The 27,493-nt window shown below is 35.7% G+C and overlaps 1 protein-coding gene across 1 annotated transcript in view; it reads right to left on the bottom strand.

Annotated features, from left to right (window-relative positions):
* The window catches only part of LOC150102899 (tRNA (34-2'-O)-methyltransferase regulator WDR6), a 624,232-nt gene that overhangs the window by 222,994 nt on the left and 373,745 nt on the right, over nt 1-27,493 (bottom strand). The window contains exon 16 of the mRNA XM_090398196.1: nt 3,268-3,453. Coding sequence (XP_090254322.1) covers nt 3,268-3,453 — 186 coding nt within the window. The remainder of the gene's footprint in view (nt 1-3,267; nt 3,454-27,493) is intronic.

The raw sequence follows: 27,493 nt of genomic DNA, 5'->3' as shown, positions 1-27,493 counted from the left end.
TTTTCCTCTCCAGTCATAGTGCGAGCACTATCAGTAGTTACTGATACAATTTTGGAGAGATCTATATCAATTTCAGCAAGTGCATTTACGAGTGCATTGCAAATATCTATTCCTTTTGTTGTTGCTAATGATGTTAAATGATCAGTTCTTCTTTGATATTATTCCCAACACAATATTGAATAAAAACTGCTAAATGAGCTGATCCAGTTTACATATTTTCAGTTATAGTTATATGAGTTATATTTTTAGCTATTTCCAAGAATGTACAGCAATCCCTCAATTAGTGTGCCTAATGAGTTTTTTAAACCAGGCGCATTAATTGAAAACGCACTAATCGAATATAATAACTTATGGGAAAATGTATAATTCATTCCTCAAATTTCTTGTTTGAACCTTAATCCTTTTATAAAGAAATTAAGGTATATCTCAGGACCTAGTTAAAGGAAAACCATGAAGCTGAAAGACAATCAAACATATTCAGAATATAAATTTTATTATTATACTTCTTAACAAAGAACTGAGCTAACGTAGTTTGGCGAGCATTTTGTTTCTTTTTTTCATACAACTGACCATATGAACCTATTGCCTCTTCTACTCTTCTGCAAATTTTACTGCTTCTCTCTTCATCAGGGTCAGCCTCTAAGCATTGCTGCTTAAAAATTTCGATTGCATGAAAAATATTTTCGAATTTTTTCTGCGAAATCTCTTTTGGCTGACTATCAGTGGTTAAATTTTCTTTATATTCTTCGGGATCTTTCCACTGTGCATCTAAATTTAGCAGGTCAGAATCACTCAATTCTTCAGAATGAGATTTAATTAATTCTTGGACGTTATCATTGAAGGGGAGAAAGAAATGAAGAAATTGGTCGCCAACACGTGAAGTCACATGCTATATAGATAAAATTTCCCAACTGTTATACAAGCAAAATAGTTACCACTTTAAAAATTACAATGATCATAAAAGAGAAGTTTTACGACGTGTAATAATAAACGACTCATCCCAGAAGACGGGTTCATTACCCTATTATTGGAATGGATTCTCCTTTTTGTGACATGTGCAGAAGTGTCAAAGGGTTTCTAATCTGTGGGCGTACTATAGCAGACGACATAAATTTTAGGGGTAAAAATTTGGAACATAGTATACATAGTGTATATGGAAGTAGTGTAGTATACCATTAAAAATAACTTTGTAAAATGTTTTAAATCGGTAACTAAATTATTTCATTCTGGAGAGTGATTTTTTAAAATAGTTAGCCATAAACATGTATAGATAGAAAATTTTTAATATCTGTAACATTTATTTTGAAGATGTATATAGGTGCACTAATCGAATTTGGGTATCGAAAAAAAATGCAGCACTAATTGGAGGAGCATTATTCGTGGGATTACTGTAACTTTCACCATGTTTCTAGCCAAAGGTATATCTTTTATTCTTTGAATAATTGTTTCCTTGTTTGCAAAATCTTCAAAGAGAATTGTGGTGCACATTTTAACCATGCTTCTTTAATATCCCCATTACTAAAAGTTTCCTTGTTTGGAAATTAAGTTTGAGGCAAAAAAACTAGCAGCAGTTTTATCTGAACGACTGGCGATAAATTTCATTAGGGTTGTTGACTGAATATTTCTATTTTTAATTGCCTAAGCAATAAATTCTTTCTGTTCGTCCTTGCTTTTTTCAAGCAGAGATTTATGGTTTGTCTCATAATGCTGTTTTACTAACGTTGTTCTGTCGTTAGTAAAATAGCATTAGGAGACATACAACTGTCCTGGAACATAAAACACATAAAATATTAAATTTTAATCATGCCATACTCTTCTCCACCAACTTTGGAACTCCCTGCTGCTTAATTCTGATAATTTTTGTTTTTTATTTTCACTAGCCATGTTAAGTAGAACCGTAACAAATTTATTCAAAACTAAAATCAAATGCATTTTTTTTTATAGTATCAAAAAATCAACATTTTATTACATGCCTAAATTAAATAAGCTTTATAATTTCACACTTACAGCAAAACCTCGAGCAAAATCAAAACACAGTGCACAACAATAATACACTTGCTGCTGCTTATTCTGCCTACTGGTAGTGCAAATATCATATGTTTAGATGTCGCATGTTTTGGCAAAGTTGCAGCTGGTGACTTTTCATATGCTAAAAATATTAAAGACCATAAACGTGAGACAATTAATAAGCTTTTAAATAATGAAAAGTGTTTATATCAGTGATGGAAAAGTCTTGGCACCTAAACATTCATTTTCTATCAGCTGAGTCATGTCATTATGTCCCTCAGCCATTGGCTAGAGGTTCTTAATATGAGCTGTAGTTTTCAGCTGCCGGGCCTTGTTCCTTCAGTGGGCTATGCATTTGTTGGTTATTTCTTTCATGTAAAACAAAATTTAACTTCTACATATTGTAAGAATTAGAAAAAAAAAATTCAATAATTTATAAGAGTATAAAATGATATCACCTGCAAATCATTGACGTGCCAGAAAAATTTTCATACATACCCCCTCTGGCATGCGTGCCATAGGTTTGCTATGCCAGGTACATATACCATATACGATGAGAGTCTTACACATTTATGAGCCTGAACTATGAACTTTTTTTCAATTGGTCTATTGATCTCTGAGTTCTCTAATTTGACCAGCTCTTATATTATGATCTTCTGAAGCACACCTTAGATGCAGAAACCTACCTATATCATGGCTGTTCTGGGCTTCTTTATCCTGCCATTTTTGCCTCAAACATTTGTTTTTCTGAAGTTTCTTCTTCCATATCAGTGGAAACGGACTCTGCTTACCTTAACATTCTTCAAAATTAATAATGTCAAAATGTTTTCTAATATCTTCATTTTTAATATGGTTCTTCCACTGATGCCATTTATTTACTCTAATTTTCCTTGAAATTCTCATTTTTATCTTCTGCTGTATTTGTCAAACTTTTATTTTCCAAATTCACATTTCTGATCTATATGTTAAAATAGGTTTCAACACTACACATACATTATAACAGCAAAATCCAGTCAGACAACTGCAAGACTAAGCACATGTACAAGTTAAATAGTAGTAGCCCAAGTACAGTATCCTGCAGCACACTGCCAGTCACACACCTTCTCCTGAACTCAAGAATATTTTCTAACTTCATAAAATGTATAATTAAAAAATAAATTTACTAAATATCCTCATAATTAAACAGATATTCACAGATATTACTACTAATAATTGCAACCAATTTCAAAGTCTTAAAGAGTATAATAAAAACAGTGGTACCTGAATAGAGAATTTGTATGCTGGCCCAAGATTTTTTTGAGATAATAAAATCTCATTCTTCCTAATGCAAACAAACAAGCTTTGTAATTCTCTGGTGAGAAAGAAGTCCCATGATCTATGTCCCCCTCCACATGAAATTTCAATTAAAGAATAGTGGTGTTTTCTACTATATGCAGCAAACTTTGTCTAAAAAAAAATTAAATATGTATATATATTATGTTACATTCAATAGTATTTTCATGATGCTCTTTACAAAAAACAGTACAGAATAATATGACTGATTATATAAAGAAATAATATTAAAACACCAATAACAGACTAGTACTAATAAACACATTAAAGAAGATTTACAGAACATGATATCTCTGCTATTTTTTAATTTTTAAGATTTACAGAACATGATATCTCTGCTTTTTTTTAATTTTTATTTATTTTTTTAGGACTACAGCACTAAGTTGTTGTTTTTTTTCAGAAATTTCAGCAATGCATGCATGTTATACTTTCTCTCTTACCCTTTTAATTTTTATTCATGTTTATTTATAATTTTTAAATACAAAGCTCCTAAAATTTCATTGACTATTGGTAAAAAATCAAGGACATGCAGCACATACAATAATATGGAGTTACTATTATTAGTCACTATAGATAAAGGGAAGGAGATCACTATACAGTTTATTAAGGAAAACGTGGAGAACTCACAGGCGCTTCTGATTGAATGTCCAATCCTCACCTTCTTGTGGTGAATCCTGTTAGTATCTACTAGAATATTGAACAAAAGAGCAACGGCTGACAATTTGGATTTAACTGACCAAATTGTATACATATCAGCCTAAAAAAAAAAAAGGATGGTACAGGACACAATTTCAGCCCAGCTGAAGTGTAACCCAGTTAACCAGACCTCCACCGCCTTCAGCCTAAACAGTGAAAAGTCAGCCATTAAACAAACATGAAATCATGATCAGCAGAATTTAATATTAGTGTTAGATTGTGATAGAGTGGAAATTTATGAACTCCTATCTTATCAAAGTCTAACATGCTTTTCCAAACAAAAAAATAAGTAATATGTATATATGTATCAAGCATGTTCTGCTATAAAAGGGTAAATAAGTATGTATTTTGTGCCATTCATGAATGTGATTAAATTAATATCGAAGGTATAAAACAGTAACATAGCATTATAAAAGTTCACGTATAAAAGAATTATGGAATGTATGCACAAATTCAACAGTTGGGGGGAGTCAAGTCCAAAGGTCACGGAGCGGTATGCGAGGGAGCGGCTTGCCCCAAGCAAACAACGTGACGTCAGCGGACGTGTGATAGCAGGGGGGAGAGAATGGACGACATGACGTAGTAGCACGTGTGAGTTGGCTGGACATCGAAAAGGGCGAGAATCGCCGAGAAGGAAAGAGGGAAATATAAGGGTCATGCGACCCTGAAACAAGGTTTTTTGTTCCTGGATCTCCTGTGTGTTCGTCTCTCGTGGTGGCATAGGGTGCGAGTGCCCTCGATATCGGAGGGATCCTGATAGGCAGCTACGGTCTTGGCAGCCATATTCTCCACGAAAAGAAGCAAGTCCGGCTGTCCACAGAAGGCCAGTTTCCTGTGAACCTATGAAGCACTAAAGAACCAAAAAGGAAAGATAAGTAAACTTTGTTTGTGTTACACTGATTATGAATGAAAGATTTGTGTCACGTTGATATGTTATAGAAGAAGAACATTAATGATATAGGATAGGATTGTATTGTTATCACTTTAGAAGAATATTGATTTTAACCTTACTATCTGTCGTTGTGTTAAAGTTCGCCTTTAAATTGAATGAAGTTAAGGATATGTCAGAGTAAAGAATTGGCAAAAGTATAAAGAGATTGTGAAAGATATGAATGTTATCTTGTGTAGTCAGACAGAGCTACGGGGTTTTAGATTGATTGTGATAATTAGTACATGACTAATGCATTAGCGAAGGTTAATATAATTCTTACTTTAGGAAGCTACTGTATAATATTTTATGAGTGTAATAGTAGTGTTTGAATATAATATACCTTGTCTGGAACTCCCTTAAGATGGGATTTTAATTTATGTTATTATGTGTATCAACTTTTGAGTATAATAAACCTTGCTTTTGATTCTAACAAAGACTTTCTGTGATTTCTGGAATCCGATGCACCACTTATAAAATATAATTGCGAACCTATCCGGGATATTAGAAAAGGGTATATTTTGGCCACGTCCGCAGAGTTGATAGGTATCATTAAGTAATGTCCTGAGATTACCTCTTGGTTGTTAAAATTAATAATCTAATAGCGCTAAGTGGCGCAGTGAAACAAATAAATTTCTTGGCGTTTTACGAGAGATAAATCTCAGACACTCTGATACTGCTTCGATCTCGAGGAAATTCCATTGTCCCTCAGAGGTACCACGTGTTACCCGATAGAGTGTATTACGGAGATATAGCATAAAAGGTTAAAATAGTTGTGATAAGGAAGCAAGCGACACAACATTAGCACTAGCAAACATAAGGTTGCATCAATGGAAAAGAACAGAAAATGGAAGAACTTAAGAGAAGAACCATGTTGGCATAAACATAAAAGACAAAAATCATCTAAATAATGAATACAGATGTTGTAATAAGGTAATAATGATCAGGGAATTGAATGAATAGCTACAGAACAATTAAACAAATAACATAAATATTCTTGTAGACAGGCTTATATGTTGATAACACGACTACTAAATTACTTAAGGAATTTATACTGGTATATTAATTAAAAGAAACTTTAATAAATACCCTCTATATTTCAGCAACGTCACAATGCCATCTTCATGGGAACATACAACTATGACACGTGCACGCAGGCACTACAAAAAGCAAATGAAGCAGAAGAGAGAAAACTAATGTGTTTCCTAGAGTCCTAAAGGTGCCCCCTAGCAGGCTATATTGGGTTGTCTTGGCTGATGGACTGAAGTACTCAAGATGCAAGCTTCCCAAATTTGGGACAGTCTCATGCACCCAAATTTGTTGACGCTTGGAAAGTTTTTTAGAGCTGAGGCTGATTCCATGAATAATCTTTCATATTTGAATTTGCTGCGGTGTATTAATGTGGCTTTTTTCCAACGTATTCTGTGGCAGGTATCCAGAGCATGATCTACTGGTGAAACTGGATGTAGTCTTTGTGTTCCGAAATCCTGACATTTGCTGTCCTGCCTGTTTAGCCAAAGTAGGACAGTTCACAGTTGCAAGGGACCTAGTATACCCCAGGTAGGTCTAGGGGAAGTGGTTGGGCTTTGATGCCAATTTTTTATATGGTTTGTAACAAGAAGTCAGGTCATATTTTTTTTAAGATTTTGGTTTAAACTTTTCAGAGTGCCCTGGATATAGGGAATGGTGATGGATTTAGTGTAATCTTTGTTATGAAGGGGGGAGGGGGATTGTGGTTAACTGGTTTTAATATTTTTTTTGGATTTTTTGGGGGTTGTAGCCATTGGCTAAGAAATTGTTAAGGATGTGATTTAGTTCAGTGGTTAGGGCATTGTCATCTGAACAGATAATTTTGCCCTGTAATATAATGTGTTTATAACCCCATATTGTTGTGAGAGGAGGGAGGAGATTGCTGGTGAATGTATCTGCCAGTACATGTGGGTTTTCTGTAAATAGAGAAAACCAAGGATCCATCAGGCTGGCGAGTGATTAGAGTGCCTAGGAAAGGGAGACTGTTGTTTTCCTCTTTTTCCATGATGAATTGGATTCTGGGGTGTTGGTTGTTTAGGTGTGTTAAGAAGGAGTGGAGTGTGTCTAAGCCATGTGGCCAAATAGTGAACACATCATCACATAGCAAAGCCAAACAGTGGGTTTTTGTGGGGCTGAGTTTAAGGCTTTCTCTTCAAAAGTCTCCATAAAGAAGTTACTCAGGGGTGTGGAGAGTGGTGAACTCATGTCTTTCTCCTCTATCTGTTTGTAAAATTTTTCCTTGCCAAACGAAATAGCCTGAGTTCATTGTGAACTGAAATAGGGTTGAGATATCGGGAGGAAATTTGGTTTGGATGAACTCTAAGGTTTCCTTGAGTGGGACATTTGTGAATAGGGAGGAGACGTCAAAACTGACCATTGTGTCAGTATGTTGGAGTGAGAGGTTTTTCTATACTGGCTTTGAAGGGCTTTGAAGTGGGCTGAGTTTTTTTAAGTGTGATGGTGCATTGCCAGTATAGTGTATGAGCACTTTGGCTAAATGTTTGGCTAATTTGTATGTGGGGGAATCAATGCCATATGGGATGTAATGGCACATTTTGTTTATGTATTTCTGGAAGTCCATATATTCGGGGGGGGATTCTAGTGTTAAAAGGTTTTAGTTTGTTAGTAACTTCCACAGGCCAAGAAGCGACCTTAAGGAGCCTTTGGAGTGTTCTAATTTGGGAGCTGGTGGGATTATACTCAATAGGGAGGTAGGTAGCCCGATCTAACAATAAAGCATTAAGCTTACCTATGTAGTCGGTTTGGTTGAGAACCACAGTGGCATTTCCCTTATCGGCTTTGGTGATTACCATTTCTTGTAGAGCATTATATTCACCTTTGGATAGGTTGGTTTTTGGTGGTCTTGTTTTGGTGAGAACACTGGCTACATCCAGTCTGATATTGTTGGTGATATGGTTTGGAAGGTTGTGGATACCATGTTCTATCCGAATCATTATTTCTTCGGCAGGTATTTTTTAAGAGATATAGCGAAATTATGGCCATGTGCCAACTTTGAGCACCTCAGGCTTCAAAGTAACGGAAGAAAGGTTGATTACAGTGTTGAGTGGTTGTTGAGGTTCGGAGGTAGTGTCCTTTTTCGAGTTTTTAAATTTTTTGATGATAACTATCCTACTCTGGCCAAACAGGCAGGACAGCAAATGTCAGGACTATGGAACACAAAGATTACATCCGGTTTCACCGATACAGCCACTCTGGGCTTGCAGACCATGCTCTGGATACTTGCCACAGAATACGTTGGAAGAAAGCCACATTATATACCGCAGCAAATTTAAATATGAAAGATTATTCATGAAATCAGCCTCAGCTCTAAAAAACTTTCCAAATTTCAACAAATTTGGGTGTTTAAGACAAGAAGGGGAAATAAAAGAAAGAGGTAAGGTTTGCATCAGCCTTTTGTGGTTGGCAAATATTTACAAGGAATCGAAGTGTTACAATGATAGAAAAAGAGCATCTTTCAGCTGTATGGATTGAGGATTACAATTACAAATGCATTCCCCTTAGCAGAGCAGTCATTCAGATGAAAACTTTAAATTTATTTGAGTGAAAGTTAAAAATTAATGAAGTAAAAGATACGTTTTATGCAAGTGTTGGTTGGTTTGATTGATTTAAAAATCGACTTCAGCCAAATAATATTAAAATAACCAGCGAGTCAGCCAGTGCAAATTTGCATGCAGCATCTAAACATTCTGATGTTTTTAAAAAAATCATTGAAGGTGGTGGATACACTCATCAACAAATATTATTATTATGGGCAACTCCAAGGAGTCCGTAGACTCATCGAGGGAGGCCCTAAACACCATGTCAAGTAAAACTATTCAACATCCACACATAATCTATCATACTTTGCCTTGAACTCAATCAGTCATGGCACCCACAACAGACTCTGGCAGTTTAGTCCACTCATTCACCACTCTTCAAGTTAAAATCCTAGTTCTAACACCTTTGCTAACCACACTCCTGCCCAGTTTCCATTAATGGCCCCTAGTCATCCCACCACCAGTCCTGTTCTGAAAAATATCCTCTGAATTAATCTTATAGAAACCGTTCAGTAATTTGAACATCTCAATCATATCATCCCTTTTCTGCCTATCAACCAATTTCTGCAACCCAAAAATCTTCAACCTGTTCTCATAAGGTTCATTCCATAGACCTGCTATCATCTTAGTCACTTGCCTCTGGATCCTCTCCACCTCCTCCCCATCAAGAAGAAACCTAGGTAACCAAATCTGGGCACAGTAGTCGAGATGAGGTCTTATCAAGGTCTTATCATTACCCTTATCCAGTTCAGCCGTCACTGTGTTATAAAACGTGAGCAAGTTACTGAGGCATGATCTACCCTTCACAAATCCATGCTGTCCCCCATACAGTATCCCATTTTCATCTATCCATTCCTGTATTTTTCTCTTGACTACTTTCTCCAAAACCTTGACAACGACTCCTGATATGCTGATCGGTCGGTAATTTGCAACAGCAGTCTTAGACCTTAATGCAGTGGAACTATTTTCCCCTCTTTCCACCCCCCTCGAGACTAACCCAGACTCAAAACTCAAATTAAACAAAATGGTCAAGGGCACTGACAATTCTTTAGCCGCTTTGATTGGATGGTATACTCGAGCTGGTATACTATCCAATCCCAAAAATGTATTCACATTAAGGTTTCGTAACGTACTATTCACCTCTATTTCATTCACCTCAATTCCCGTATAAGCTATTGGTTCCTTCATTCCTGCAATATCACCACCTGAATGATATACTCTTGCAAAGTGCTCACTCAGTAATTCCACTATATCAACTGATTCAGTTACCTCCCTACCATCAGCATTCCTTAAAATCATTCTGCCATATACATTTTTTCTCTTACCTACAGCAATTGAAAAAACTGTTTGGGATTCTCTTTAACTTGCATGGCTAATTTTCTTTCATAACCCGCTTTTGCTTTTCTTACCACACTCGTTACCCTTCTGGCCTGTGCTTTATACTGTTCGTGTACCTGCAGGTCACCTTTCTCCTTAAATTCCCTCCACAGTTGTTTCTTTTTTTGCAGCTCAAGCTTAATGGTGTTATTCATCCATTTAACCCCTACTTGATTTACTATCCGGACTCTAGGTATACAGTCAGCTGTAACTCCTTCAAATGCTCCTTTACTGCTTCCCATGCACTATCAATCTCCAGCCCAAAACAAAATTGTTAGGAGTGGGATCAGAACCCAGGCCGGTAAACCTGACTGTGACCCGAACGCAGCACCTTAGACCGTTCGGCTATCCTGACAAATATTTAGTGTGCATGAAACATACAGATTATTCTGAAAAAGAATGCTTTTCAGAACTTACGTTTCTAAGAAAGAAAAATCTCAACCTGGATTTAAAGTGTCTGAAGATCGCCTAAAACTTTTATTGGGAGATAAGTGTTAGATGATGAAGGATATTTTAAATTGAAACCAATGCTTGCTTATTTTTCTCCAAATCCTCATGCTCTGACAGGCTGCAATCACAGATCACTTCCAGTTACCTGGCAGTCAAATAAGAAAGCATGGGTGACCCAAGCATTATTCAATAACTTTTTTGCAAGCTATTTAAGCTACATTAGAATCTTGGGGTCTAATATCTGGTTTAATGTCAATTGCTTTTATAATGCGATCCATATGATGAAGAATAAGCATGGAGATAATATGCATCCATACCTTACTTCTGAATTTACATCAAAACTATCTTCCTGTATTTCCTTTAATTCCAACTGCTGACTTAAAACTTAAATATACCTATGTGTATACTATGAAATGATCTATATAATGTTCCATTTACCCAATATAATTGTAGTGTTTTAAAAAGCTTTTCTCTGAAAACCTTGTTATATTCCTTTTCCAGATGTACAAAACTTAGGTACAGATCCTGATGATATTCCTAAGAATTTTTAAATATTTGTCATAAAGTGAAATTTCATCTTGACAACCCCTATTTAGCCTGAACCTAGCTTGTTCTTCTCCAAGTTTTTTTCCATAGTTTTTTTTCTCATCTCACAAGTAAGCTTGCATAAATGTTGAAAGTGTGAATGTGGCATCAGAGTAAAAAGATAAGTTTTGATATAATTATTATAGTTGTTCTAAATTTACATGAAGCTTTCTCTGGCCCCCCCCTCTACTACTTGTTGCATGAGGCTACATGTAGTAGAAGGAACATGATGATCAAGAGGTTTGGATTTGGTGCCAGTATCAGAGGATATGATTGCAATGATGAGATTTCAGTTACACTTACATTAGAGAATAAACATGCAGTCTTAACTCAGAGAATTAACAGATATCATTATTATTATTATTATTATTAACATGCGCTTCATAGCTCAGCTGGTATAGATGAAGCCCTTTGGTCAGAAAGTCCAGGGTTAGATTCCTGTCCATGATGTCAGGAACCTTAATCTGGTCTCTTTCGACTAAAGGTGAGTTAGTCGGTCTCATATGGAAGTAGAGGGTTTTTTTCACCCAAACTTGCATTTTCCATTCCTCAGAACAGGCAAACTGGCCCACGCACACACACACACACACACACACACACACACACACACATACATATTTATAATCATAAATACATACTTAATCCCCCATTAGGAGGGCTCAACCAGTCCTAAGGGATGAATTAGGAATGGGGAAACCCCATACAAATAAAATAAAATTTAAATTATTATTAACATCTGACCTCCATGGAGTCAGAGACTCATCATGGGAGGTACATAATGCAGATATGCAAAAGTATCAAGAAGAAAGGAAAGTAGTTGAATTTTAAGATAGGTGATTATTAACAGTGGATGACTGATATCAAACAGGAACTGCAAATGAAAAGGAGGCTATGGAAGAATTACAGAGAGAGCAGTTGCATGAGGAATAAGACTCAGATTACAAAAATGACTAACATGGTAAGAAAGGCAAATATGAAAAGAGATTCAGCCTGAGACTCAAGAAAAATCCAAAGGAATTCTATCATTATGTGGCCAGTAGGAGGAGAAATGATTATGGAAGAATAGGAGCAGTGATTGATAAATAAACCATAGTGGAGTTTTTTTTGTAATTACTTTATTGGGCTATTTCATTCTGAAAAAGAAGGATTTATTAAAAGAGGGATCGGGAGAGTTTAAAAATTTGGAAGTGCAAAAGGAGAGTATGTTACAAATAATAAGATGTATTCTGGATGTCAATAAGGCAATAGGTCTGGATAAGATTTTGCCACATGTTTTAAGACAATCTACTAAGAAACAGAGAGCTCTGTTGACTTCGGTTTTCAATGAGTGTCAGGCTTAAATATAGACCGCTTAAATTTCTGTTCAATTTCTGCTCAACGAATTTCTGTTCAATTATCATCTACTCAAGCTGCCTTTCTGCATTTCAGGCTTTTCATAGCTTTTTTCTACCTCAAGTACTGATACATGCTCCTGTCAGAATTCTTGAATATTTTCTAGTACTGTTCTGTAACTGCATTTTAAGAGTATTTGAAAGTAATTACTCCAGACATCCATAATACCATAACTTCAGTTTTCATGTCACCTTCGTCATCTGTTTTACAATAAGTTTTCCCCCATTTCTAACTTTTTCAATACCCTCCAGAACACTTGCTACTGTCTGATATTTATCTTCTATATTCTTACCAAAGTCTTTCCATTAGCTGGTTTTACATATAGCTCAGCTCTCTTACATTTTTCTTTTTATTCCATATGACATCTGTCGATGCTTCAAAGAACTTTCCATATGCTTTCTTCTTTTCCAGGACTGCATCTTTAATTTCTTATGTCCATCATGGTGTTATTTATCTATCCTTAATGAAAACATCACTACATGATGTTTTCTTCCAAGTTTGTCAATGAAGCTCCAAGGGTTGGTTCTTGTTTTAAAACTTTTTGCATAGTTGAGTCTACAGTTTACCTGTAATAGCTGCTCAACTTTAATTATTTAAAACTTTCCTACATATTGTTCTTTTCAATGTGATTTGCATTTTAATCTTACCTAAAACTAAGTGATGATCACTTCCAATTTCAAATCCTCTGTACATCCTTGTATCATGAACCAGCAAGAAGATATCACTATCAATAATGACAGAGTCAATGAGGCATTTCTTATATTTTGCATCTTCTCTCAGTGTGAACTTGTGCACATCTCTATGTTGGAATACGGTGTTCATACTAGTCCATATCCTGAGCAGAAATCCAGCAGGTGCATAATATTATTAGCATCCTTGTCCTTTTCTGCAAATTTTGTCATAATGTTTCTATAATGCTTGTGGAATTCATCTCCTACCTCTGCTATTTAGATCTCCAACAAGCGCCACTTTTTTCCTATTTCTTTATGTCACCTGCCTGCTCTAATGCCAAAAGATTTCATCACTACTTCCTTCGGAAAGTCTTCTGTGAGATCATAGACACATATACTGTAAGTATCGCATAGAACTGTGTTGCATAAACTGGAGCAAATGGGAAAGGATACGAAGTTGGTAATTTCTATTAAAGGATTCTTTCTTTTAAGGTTACAAGGTGATCAGCATTCATATTTCCGAATTTAGGGACACAAAACGCACGTGTTGAAATGATTGTTTTACTTATTATTAATAAATCTATTAAAGGATGGCTGATGGATAGATATTAATTAAAGCATAGTTTATGGAGCAGTTGTATCCAGGAGAAGGCAAGTGACTAGTAGTGTACCACAGGTTTCTATACTTGGTCCTCTGCAGTTTAATTTGTATGTCAGTAATATGGGAAATATTCAGTTGTTTGCCCATGATGCAAAATTGGAAAGAACAGTGATAAATGTAAGTGATGTAGAGATGCTGCAGGATAACACAGACTCGTAGCATGGGCAAAGATAAATGATTGCTAGTTTAGTGAGGCCAAGCAAAAGATGGTGCATTTTGGAAAGAAGAGATCACAAGTTGTGTTCTGTGAGCTGACAGAGGTGGCTGCACGTTCCTCATTAGTGAATGAGTTTAAGAAGAGGTATGATAGACACTATATGACTAATATGTATGTATGTGTGTGTGTGTGTGTGAATAATGAGTCTTCTGACTCCAATAATAATTATAATATTTTCATCATTCCAAGCCAAAACAGGCCTTGTTGGTCAGGAATCATCTTCTATTGAATCCCTACAATATACAAATTGTGCAAACTACTCAGACATTTGTATATATTATAGGCATTTAACCCATACACTGTTTCAAGTGTTATATTATGTTTACAGGTAGATTTACACTATTTAAAATAAAATTTTATCACTGCTCATTGTTCCATTTTCAAATTTTTAACCCAAATTCATTTAAGCAGTAAGTACATTAGAAGGAATGAATTTAGCTATTCAAGTGCACATGCACTCATTAGATACCGTGCCCTCTACCAGTTATAAGGATATACTCCTTTGCCCTATTCTATTTACAGTAGGCCGGTAAAAAAAATCTCTTGTGATTTAACAGGCAAAGCGTGTATGTATACACAGCTACATACTAAATTTATTAAAAGTTAGGCAATTTTGTTTATGATGAACCTAAGACCAAGATCAGATAACAGTGATTATGGAAAGGAGGAAGTTACTACATTATGCAGCACTAAACAAGACAATAATCACGTTAGGATGTTTCAGGTAGTGATGTGGGGAACATTAAAATGGGGAATTTGACAATGAGACTTATTTGTGCCAGAGATTCCTAAAAGACTCTAGTAAGGAAGCAGTGGATGAATTTTTTTTTTTTTTTTTTTTTCAAGTCACAGAGAAGGCAAACTGACATCATGAAAAAAGAAAAGGCTTGTCTATGTTGAAGATCTAGAGAGCAGAGTAGGAAATGAATATCAGATGTATGGAAATGTTTTAAAAAATTTGAAGAAAAGAACTAAAAGTCAAATAGTGTGGGACTTTAGGCAAGATATGAATTAATCTTTACTAATAACATGTTCCCATATAAATATGGCACAAATTCAAATGGATGCAGAACAGAAGAAATGACTGCATTGTGGTTCATAGTGATAATATCTTCATAGTAGTTCAGGAATTGAATGGGATGAAGTTGTATACAATATTGAAAAGAATATTATTATTATCATTATGAAGAGATTGTAAGAAATTTGTATAACAAAGTTTAAAAAGAAACAAAGATGAACAGCTATCACAGGTCTGCACAGTGAAATATACAAATCTTGAAGACTTGTTGGCAAAGAAAACATTGTTTGATTCTGCCAGGAAGGCATGTGGAGAGACTATTATTGGAAGAAAAGGAAAAAAATGTGAACTTCATGGTAAATTCAAGACGTTACTGGCAGTCTAGGTAAAGAAGACAAAAGCATATTAAAAGTTCCTATAAAGTTCAGCATATGCCCTGAGAGAATATTGAAAATGTAAGAAACCTGTGTAAAGTAGTAGTAAAGTAGCAAAACATAAGTCATAGGAAGAAGTATTAGAATATACAGGAATATATCGATTATCGCAGTTATTGTTGCCACAAAAAAATACTGCAATAATCGAATCCGCAATAATCGGGATAAATAATGCATGTAAAATGGGTGATCATTGCCAAGGATTTTTCAAATCTATTAATTAAATTTTATATATGAAGTAAAAAAGAAATGTGCTAAACGTGTTAAGTAAAAAATGAAGGTTCATTTAGAAAAACAAGATTATTCTTTAATCTTTATTTATGTATAAGGAGTACATACAGTACATACAATTATTCTTTCTTGGGATAAAAATTTGAGTAGAGTTGTCTGGTGGAATTTTTTCTTTCTTTTTTCTTCATATCAAACTCATAGCAATGGATGGAATTTTCAATTTCCTGACGAACTTTCATTGATCGCTCGAGATTAGGATTGCCGTTCAAGATTTTACTTCTTTAAAATTTTCAGCAATTCTAAACATTTCATCCATTTCTTTGATTAATAAAATGTTAACCTTGTTCATTTTCTTTTAGTCCTAGATCGGAGCCAAGCTTACTTATGTCACTGATAACACGGATTACTTCATTTTCAAATCCTTTAAAATCATTTGCATAATGAGGAATAATCTTTTGCCATGGCGTTCTCGGGTTGCTAGACGTTACTTCACTCCATGCTTCCCTGACATTCTCAATGCAGTTTTTGATATTGAATGTCTTGCAGAATTCTGTCAAAGTCATAGCTTCATATCCTGTAGTCTTTTCTATTGCTTGTGAAAAAGTTCTTCGTAGGTAATATGCCTTAAAGGATACAATTGCACCTTGATCCATTGGTTGGATGATGGAAGTGGTATTAGGTGGTACATAAATAACTTTTACATTTTCGCACAAAGCACAAATCATTCAGTGCTGTTGGATGACTAGGTGTATTATCTAATATCAACAAGATTTTAAAATCAAGATTTAATGACTTGCAGTACCTTTCAGCTTTCAGCTTAAAAACAGTTTTTAAACCAATCCTCAAAAATAATTTTTGTCATCCAAGCTTTTCTGTTGAATCTCCAATGAACAGGAAGAAAATTTTTATCTAAACGTCTAAGCAGGCGAGGATTTTGTGAACCATAAATAAAGAGAGGCTTCATCTTGTAATCTCCAGAAGCATTGCCACATAGTAAAAGAGTTACATGCTCCTTCAAAACCTTGTAGCCACGCTGTGATTTCGCAATTTTTGCTAAAAATGTTTTAGTGGGCATTTTTTCCCATAATAAGCCTGTTTCGTCAGCATTACATATCTGATCATCGGTATAATTTCCTTCTTCAATGATCTGTTGCAATTCACCAGAAAAACTTGCTGCTGCTTTTTCATCGGCACTTGCAATTTCACCTTGTACACAAACACTATGAATGCTCGATCACTTTTTGAACCAATCAAACCACCCTGAACTTGCAGAGAACGTTTCTTCCACTACTGATGGCAATTAATCATTTTCGCTTTCTAATTGTTTTCTTTTTAAAGTTTCAAACAAATTCAATGCTTTTGTTTTTATAGTCATTTGACTAAGAGGAATTCTCTTTTGGTTACAATCTTCTATCCACACTGACAATAGTGTTTCCATTTCAATCATAAGATGGCTTCTGTTTCTCGTAGTTTGGGACCCAGACGAGGTCGATGCACTTTGTTCTAGTTGCTTATAGTTTGCAGCATGGTCTAAAATATGGCGAACAGTTGATTCATTTAGACCGTACTCTCTTCCAATTGTGGCTTTGGTTATGCCTGCTTCATACTTATTTATCATATGCAACTTATCTTCTAAGCTGATCACTCTACGTTTCTTCTTGATAGCCGTAGACTTGATATTATCCTTGTTTCTTTTGCATTCATTGTAGGGGTAAATAAGAAGAGAAATAAATATCCACATGTACTTCAGGCAAAGGCGAACAGTTACTGGTGAGCAGGCACTGTCGGATAAAAATGAAGTGCTACAAGAGAGCGATACCTGGAGAGTGGTGACTCGAACTGGTTGCATATGTAGTGGGCTACATCTCGTGGCTGCGATAATTCGAATTTGGAGCGCAATAGTTGGAATTTTGGTATCAAATTATAAACTGTGATAAATCAAGAATCGCGATAATCGAGGTATTCCTGTAGTACATAATTATCAAAAAGGTGAAAACTATTCTGGAGATAGTTGGAAAAGTTAAGAAATGCAGGAAAAAATACTGCATGAGAAAACAGAATCAGAATTGAAGGTTAAGATACTCTAAATGTTTCCAATAATTACTTTAAAAGACTGATAAATGAAAGAAATTACAGAATAGTGGCAGAAAATATTCAAGAGGAATGCACTCGTGACAGGAAATCATTACTTAAGATATTTAGGTACAAAATGCAGAAAGTTAGGTAGATATTTGATGAAAAGTGCTCAAATATGGATGTATAAAGGTTTTACAGTAGACACTTGCACAGAAGTCCTAGTTGTTGATGTTATACGTCGTGTCATTTACGACTCACGAAGATCCTGTGAACAAAGGCTCTACATCCTATTTGGTCTCTTGTCCTTTCTTTCAGTAATTGTAAGTTCAAGTTGTAAGTTCTTTTGTGGTCTTCCTCTTCTTCTCATTCCCTCAATCTTCTCCAGTATATCTGCCTTTTCCAATGATTCATAAGTTTGCTTAATATGTCCAAAGTACATGAACTTCTGTTTAGTGATCACCTCCAAAGAGTATTTTCTCTTTATATTCTCTAAAACCTTCTTATTGGTCATTCTTGCAGTCCATGAGATTCTTAATAGTCTCCTCTAAACCTATAATTCAAACGAATCAATTTGCTTTCTGTCTTTCTTCTTAGTAATCCAGCTTTCATATCCATACATCACTACTGGAAATACCATTGCTTTGACAATTTTTAATTTCATCTTCACATTTACCATCATTTCTGATTCTGCACCCCAGTAAATCATAACTTTCAATGATTTTTGTTTTATCTCCCCCTATTATAAATTCATTTAAATTGCCAGAAGCTATCACTTTTGTTTTGCTGATGTTTAAATTTAGCCTGGTTTTGTTACTTTCTGTCTTAACCAATAGAATCAACCACTACAGATCTATGAGGGTTGTCACCAATCTTAATGTCAGCTGAATCTTTGTCTAAATCAGCTATTCTCATAACATATTCACTATTTGTATTAGTAATATTACGAGTGACTCCAAGGAGTCCTTAGACTCATCGAGGGAGGCCCTAAACATCATGTCCATCACAACTATTTGACATTCACACAGTATCTATAATACTTTGCCTTGAACTCATTCACTGTCATCATAGCACCCACAACAGACTCGAGCAGCTTATTCCACTCATTCACCACTCTAACACCCTTACTAACCACACTCTTGCCCAGCTTCTATGGATGTCCCCTAGTCCAGTGCTTCCCAAACTTCTGGATGTCAGGGCCCCCTTTGCAAAAATTAAAATATTTCACGGCCCCCCTCGAAAAAAAAATCATAATAGAGATATATTATTATAATATTTATTGTATTCATATTCAACAGCGAATATTGCAAAAATCATATATTACATTTGATATGCATATATTATAATGCATATATTACATTTTTTGCCTCTTACCGTTTTGGTTCTGAAGACGATGCGGGCTGTTCTGGTAAAATATGAAATACTGTCCTTTTTTTTTTTCGTCTATTTCTGCTTCTTCTGATTGTTTGTGGGATTTTTTTTTTATTTTATTTTTTATCAACCACTTATCCATCTCAGGGTTAAATTTTTTAACGTAGAATAGATCAAATAATATCACCACTTACCAATACTGGCACGCCACAGACTGATAACATGAAATTAGTGAATATTACCTGAATAAGGGAATCCCCTGGACCAGGAACATTTTTCACTTTTGTGACTTTTCTCCTTTTACGGTAATTAAGCCTAACGCGAAACAGACAGCAAAGGCAGTCTGTTTATCAAAACGTGCTTATGATTGGTGCGGTATTAACAAAAGATCGCGCAACCGAAAGATAAAAGCATAGCTGATAATTGAGTTGAAATGCTAACTCTCTTCAACCGAATTCCATATGTGAAACTGCCATAACATTAATTATATATATATATATATATAAGTTCCGTAAAAGGAACCTTGTATGAAGCAGGTAAGCTAAGAAATGCTATCCAAGAAATGAAAAGACTTGAAAGTGGAATTTTAGGAATGAGTGAAGTTAGGTGGCCAGGATCAGGCAAATCTCAAGTCAATGACATGACAATGTATCACTCTGGAAGTTGTGAAAACAACCATCAAAACGGAGTTGGAATAATAATAAACAAAGAGATCAATAAGTCACTGTTGAGCTTCATCCCTTACTCAGATAGGATGATGTTGTTAAAACTGAAAGGACAACCACTAGATGTTAATCTTATACAAGTCTATGCCCCTACTGCTGACAAAAGTGATATCGAGATTGAAGAATTTTATGATCAATTAAAAGAACTAATGAAAAATACAAAAAAGCATGATATTAACATAGTCATGGGTGATTTCAATGCTAAAGTTGGGAAAGGTAGAAGTGGAGATGTAGTTGGCGAACATGGACTGGGCACAAGAAATGAGAGAGGTGACCGTCTTTTTCAATTCTGCCAGGAAGAGGAGCTAATAATCACAAACACATGGTTTAAGCTACCACCTCGAAGATTGTATACTTGCCGATCACCACAGGATAATAATGGGAATATAGTCAGAAACCAAATTGATTACTTACTAATTAATCAACGATTTCAAAGTTCTATAAAGAGTACAAAAACCTATCCTAGTGCAGATATTGCTTCTGATCATAACCTACTGGTGGCAGAGTTACAACTTAGACTGAAAGCTATGCTTAAGAAACATCAACAAAAAAGGTTTGATTTGGGAAAATTAAAAAACACAGAGATAAGAAGCAAATTGAGTCAAGATCTGAATTAAGAGCTAGTACTTATCAAGAATGATGACATCATGAGGGTTGATGAATCGTGGGACAAATTGAAATCTGTCTTCATAGAGAAATGTACCAATACCTTATGTCCTAATAGAGCAGTAAAAAAGAAAGATTGGATGACTGAGAAATTCTTTCTCTCATGGATCAATGCAGATCATATAAAAATCATAATCCAACAAAATATACAGAGGTTCAGAAAATGATTAAACATAAGATCAAAAAAGCAAAAGAAATCTGGATGAATGAAAAATGTAAAGAAATAGAAATTCTACAGGAAAAACATGACAATTTTAATCTACACAAAAAGATGAAAGAGACCTCAGGTATATATATGAAAAAACAATTCTGTATCCTTCGAAACAAAAACGGAGAAATTATATCCAAAAAGGATGACAAAATACAAGAATGGGTGAAATATATAGAAGAACTCTTTACTGATGACAGACAGAACCCAGAAAATACTTATGAACATATGGAAGGTCCATGCATGCTAAAATCAGAGGTAGAATGTGCATTGAACTCAGCTAAAAATGGTAAATCCCTAGGACCAGAAAGAATACCAGCAGAAATAGTAAAGTTATTAGAAGGTGACAACATTAATATATTAGTAAAGCTATTTAATAAGATCTACGATACAGGCATAATCCCTCAAGACTGGTTGCAGTCGACCTTCATCATGCTACCTAAAAACGTAAATGCGAAAACTTGTAATGACTATAGAATGATCAGCCTAATGAGTCACGTTCTCAAAATGTTTCTGAAAATAATTCAAAAAAGAATATACAGAAAATGTGAAGACACCATCAGTGACACCCAATTCGGCTTTAGAAACAGCTTGGGAACAAGAGAGGCCCTTTTCTGTTCTCAGATCTTATTTCAAAAATGTATTGACCAAAACAAGGTAATATTCATTTGTTTCATAGACTTCGAGAAAGCATTTGACAAAGTCCAACATGCTAAAATGATTGTACTATTAAAAAGAATTGGATTAGATGGTAAAGACATCAGGATCATTGAAAACGTATATTGGAACCAAAAGGCATCTGTTCAAGTTGATGACATTACTACAGACTCCATGAATATCAAACGAGGAATAAGGCAAGGATGTGTGCTGTCACCTCTTCTTTTTAACATCTACTCAGAAGCCATATTTCAAAAAGTCTTCGGAGGAAGAAAGGAAGGGAGTAGTGTAAATGGTGAAATCATCAGTAACATCCGATATGCCGATGATACAGCTCTTCTGGCTGACAATATTCAGGATCTTCAAAATCTTTTGGAGCTAATAAATGCAGAGAGTGAAAAAATGGGATTAAAAATAAATAGCACCAAAACTAAATTCATGGTCATAACTAAGAAACCAATTCTTAATTTAGCACTTTCTTTAAATAGGAAACAAATAGAAAGAGTGGCAAAGTTTAAATATCTCGGATGCTGGTTAAATGAAGATTGCAATCCAGAAATGGAAATAAAAGTTAGAATTGAAATGGCAAGAAAAAATTTTCTCTTGATGAAATCAACACTGTGTAACCGCAGTTTAAACTTAGAGCTTAGAGTACGCATGTTTAAATGCTATGTATGGTCTGTACTGCTGTACGGTGCAGAAACTTGGACCTTGAAGTTTCTGCACATCAATAAAAAGACTTGAAGCCTTTGAGATGTGGTTATACAGACGAATGTTAAAAATCCCATGGACAGCAAAAACGTCCAATCAGGAAGTACTGAAACAAATGGGGAAATCATGTGAACTTTCAGATACCATAAAAAGAAGAAAAACTGCATATCTTGGTCACCTACTTCGTAATGAAAAATATAAGATACTTCAATTAATTATAAAAGGGAAGATAAATGGAAGAAGAGGACAAGGAAGACGAAGAAAATCTTGGCTGGCAGAAATCAGACAGTGGACTGGTATGAACTCTGAGAGACTGCTCAGAATAGCTGAGAATCACTCAAAATTTGCCAAGGTGGTCGCCGACCTCCGATAGGAGATGGCACTCAAAGAAGAAGATATATATATATATTACTTAGTTTTAACACTTTTACGAATTTTAACACGTTCGGTTGAATTTTATTGCTGCCTTGGGAAATCAAACTCACATACATCTAATTAATAACAATAATTTTTAGTTGGATACTGTGTTTGCCCATGCAACATATGGTTTTGTTTCAGTCTATACAGCATAGTTTCTGTATAAGGGGACATGTGATTCATTAATTAGTGTGTTTTTATCCCAGTTGTCTCTAATTGCACTATTTGTTGAGAAATATATTACACAGACTCCTCATATCTTATTCACTGGCATAATAAAAGTACTTATTTTTATTGCCTCTGCAGTATAGTGGCTCTTAGGGAGGTCGTGTTGTTTACCACTGCAAGCGAGTTACTATATCCCCACATGAACTTGTTTAAGCTATTTTTCATGTGTGAAGTATATGCGAAACTTTTATTGGTAACAGAAAACTAGCTCGGATGACAGTGATAATATAAAACGAGTTTTGATATGTATATAAAGTCAATATCAACAGTCCCTGATTACGAACGCGTTATGAAAGGGACAGAAATATTTGGAACATCCCTGGAGAGCATTCGAAGTAAATACAATTAACCACTGCTTTGAAATGAAACATATAAATAAGCAATATTTACTAATATTCGTTAAGCACCGAAATACGCAGGAAGCAAAGTTTATGAACCAACACCAATGTGTGAATTTTTCCATTAAAATATAAAAAATAACAAAAAAGAAATAATAAAAGTTAAATACGTTTTTAAATTTGTTTTCATTATTTCACGGCCCCCTCAACAAAACCTATGGCCCCCAAGGGGGCTGCGGCCCACAGTTTGAGAAGCGCTGCCCTAGTCCTCCCACCACCAGTCCTGTTCTCAAAAATATCCTCTGAATTAATCCTATAGGAACCCTTCAGCAATTTGAATGTCTTAATCATATCTCCCCTTTTCTGCCTATCAACCAATTTTTTCAATCCACAAATCTCAAACCTGTTCTCATAAGGTTCGTTCCATAGACCTGCTATCATCTTGGTCACTCGCCTCTGGATCCTCTCAACCTCCTCCCCATCAAGAAGAAACCTAATTGATCAAATCTGGGCACAGTAGTCGAGATGGGATTTTATCAAGGCTCGATACAGAGAAACAATAACTTGCGTGTCTCTGCTCGTCAAAGTATTCTTCAGCATCCAAGTGATTTGATGAGCTGATTTAGCCACTTTTGCAATGAGCCCCCTAAACTTCAACTCCCTATCCACCAACACACCCAAGTCCCTCTCCTCATCAATCTCCTGGAGTACGGTTCCACCAATGTGATATACTGTTGCTAATCTTTTCTACAAAATGAAAAACCTTACATTTTGCCACATTAAAATGACATCCATTTTCCTTAGCCCAGACCTTCAATCTATCCAAATCATCCTGCAAAATTTTGACATCTTCTGCATTCATTATTGCCCTACCCAACTTTGCATCATCAGTGAACAAATGAACCGTTCCTCTCAGCTCCTTTTCTATATCATTAATGATCAAATTAAACAGCAGTGGTCGAAGAACAGAACCCTGAGGTACACCACTAGTCACAGGCATTCTTTTGGACTCTACTCCTGAGTAAACCACTCTCTGATATCTCTCCATCAACCAGCCTCCTATCCATCTCACCAATCCTATATCCATTCCCATATGTTGCAGTTTACAGATTAGAATTCCATGTGGTATCCTGTCAAAGGCCTTAGCCAGGTCCAACTGTATCACTGTAAACCCATTACCCTTATCCAGTTCAGCTGTCACTGTGCTTTAAAACTTGAGCAAGTTACTGAGGCATGATCTACCCTTCACAAAGCCATGCTGTCCCCCATACAGTATCTCATTTTCATCAATCCATTATCCATTCTTGTATTTTTCCCTTCACTATTTTCTCCAAGACCTTGACAACGACTCTTGATATGCTGATCAGTCGGTAATTTGCAACAGTAGTCTTGGATCCTCCTTTATGCAGTGGAAACTATTTTCCCCCCTCTTTCCACCCCTTCAGGACTAAACCAGATCCGAGACTCAGATTAAACAACATGGTCAAGGGCACTGATAATTCTTTAGCAGCTTCATATAAGACTCGTGCTGGTATACCATCCAATCCCACAGATGTATTCACATTGAGTTCTGTAATAGACTATTCACCTCCACTTCATTCCCATATAAACTAATGGTTCCTTCATTCCTTCAATGTCACCACCTGGATGATATACTCTTGCAAAGTGTTTGCTCAGTAATTCCACTATATCAACTGATTCAGTTACCTCCCTACCATCGGCATTCCTTAAAATCATTCTGCCGTTTACATTATTTCTTTTACCTGCAGCATATTGATAAAACTGTTAGGGATTCTCTTTAGCTTGCGTGGCTGATTTTATTTCATAATCCGCTTTTGCTTTTCTTACCACACTCGTTACCCTTCTGGCCTGTGCTTTATACTGTTCGTGTGCCTGCAGGTCACCTTTCTACTTAAATTCCTTCCACATTTGTTTCTTTTTTTGCAGCTCAAGCTTAATGGTGTTATTCATACATTTAACCCCTACTTGATTTACTATTCAAACTCTAGGTATACATTCAGCCATAACCTCCTGCAAATGCTCCTTGACTTCCCATGCACTATCAACATCCAGCCCTTGCAGTTTTACATGCCATGGCATTGAACCAAGCAATATCCTAAGCTTGTCATACTTGCTAGCATGGTAATTCCACATATACCCTGTCTTAATCGAAAATTTCACACAATTATCCACCTCCCATGTTGCCACCTATCTCACCAATAGGTGGCAACTTGGTCATATTCATTACAGTCAAATTCTCAGATGCTATTACTAGGTCAAGCAATCTCGAACCCCTAGTATTTTCCATTACATTCTGTCACAGATAGTTATCCCTTAATAATTGAATAAAATCCAGTTCCTTCCTCACATGTGTCCTCTCCTCCTTCCCATCAATGTTACCATAGTTGAAATCTCCAATAATAATTACCCTCCTTCCACTCATTTCATCAATTTGTTTATGCATTCTACCCCTCCATTTATTCCATCACCTGGTCTATAGCAGCACCCAACTATATATTTTGTTCTGCTAGTCTCAATCTCACACCAAATAGCCTCAAATGAGCTCTTTTCACTATTCTGCAATACAACTTCTATTCTCCTTAGCTGCAGTTCATCAGCCACCATCAATAACACTCCTCCCCCGATTTTATTCTCTCTGTCCCTCCTGAACACAATATATCCTACACATTCTATCCCACTAACTATATCATCTTCTGTCAGCCATGTTTCACTAATGCCAATAACCTGTGGCCAGGAAGAGCCGACCAAGGCCCAAAATTCTTCCTTCTTGTTCCTAATACTCCTGGCATTAGTATACAGGAAATGCAGAGGTCCATTTATCCCACCCCTATCTTGTTGCGTTATACTAACTATCCCATTCTGATTTCCTGTCCTTCGTACTGGCTCGGGCACATTATATACATTCTTACACTCAACTGTCTCACTGATGTCTGTATATCCACTCCCCCCCCCCCTCCTTCTAGTTTTCCTGATTTTGCGCATCCACTTTCACTTCATTCAGCAACACTTTTTCCAGTCTTTGCACACCAAATCCATTCAAATGCAAGGCATCCAGCTTGCACAAATCCTTTCACCCATCAAACTCACTCCACACATCCACAAACTCCACACCACACCGTCTGCATAACCTGCGCATAAAGTCATTTGCGAGTATGGCCCTCCTAAACTCTTCTCCACCATACCACGGCAACAGACTCACTATCCTAACTCTGTCACTCTTTTCTTTCACTACCTCTAAAAATTCCTTCAAGTCCTTTCTCATATCAAATGTCATTCTTTTCTTTCGCTACCTCTAATAATTCCTTCAAGTCCTCTCTCATGGCCAGTTGGGTGGTTAAAGGAGATGATTTCTATAATTCTCACAATCTCTGTGATTTGATTTTTTTTTTTAATTGAGATGAATATGGATGTTTTCCAATCTTTAGGCAAGTATATTTTCTTCCAAACCTGTAACTATAAACTATAAATATTAAAAAGGTAAGGCAACAGTATACAACCCTGCTCCACCCCTTTTCCCCACTGTTTCTCCAAAGATTGTTTTACTGATCTTCTTGACTGTCATACAGCTCTCATATCAAGAGAATTAGATGTTCAGGTATTCCCACTGATTTCATTACAATCCACAGTCTGTTGTAATCCACACAATCAAAAGCTTTCTTATAATCAATAAAACAGATGAATAGTTCTTTTCTGAAATTCTTTTGTTCTTTTCATAATCCATCCGATGTTGCCATTTGGTCTTCAGTACCTCTCCTTAACAGTGCTTATTCTTGTGGCATTTCTCTATTCACATATGGCTCCAACCATTGTTTGATAACTTTCAACATAACTTTACTTGCATGTGTAATTAACCAACCATCCAGCCATATGGATAAAATATCCCTCCGCATACACTTCGTATCCATCATATATTTCAATGTAATATCAATGGTATTACAATTTTAATATGCACTTCACATCCATGATAACCTTGATGTCTATAGACATCATGGTCAGTTGGGTGGTTAAAGGAGATGGGTTCTATAATTCTCACAATCTCTGTGATTCGATTTTTTTTTTTTTTTTTTTGAATTGAGATGAATATGAATGTTTTCCAATCTTTAGGCAAGTATATTCTCTTCCAAACCTGTTGACAAATTTCAGTGAATATATTCACTACTTCATCTTCAGCTACTCTCAATAATGCACTGACACACCATCAGCTCCAAAAGCTTTTCCTTTTGGCAGCTGTTCCATTGCTGATATCACTTCACTTTTTATTATCATGATTTCCTCAACAAATTCTCATTCAACATTATTATCTTTCTTGTAAAAACATGTTACTCTTTCCATCTTTTTTTTCACTGCTTCTTCTTCTTCCATCACAAATTTTCTCAAATTACTTGTTACAACTCCTAATCTAGGGATAAACTTCCCTGTAACATTATTTATTTTTCTAAACAAATCTCTTGTTCTACCCGTAATTTTGCTTTCTTCAATTTCCTTGCACCTT

The sequence above is a fragment of the Typopeltis vanoorti genome, chromosome 9 (genome assembly GCF_054136105.1).
Source record: "Typopeltis vanoorti isolate ZY-2024b chromosome 9, IOZ_Tvanoo_1.0, whole genome shotgun sequence".
Lineage (NCBI taxonomy): Eukaryota > Metazoa > Arthropoda > Arachnida > Uropygi > Thelyphonidae > Typopeltis > Typopeltis vanoorti.
Note: the sequence above shows the minus strand (reverse complement) of the source record. Positions and strands in the feature narration are given on the sequence as shown.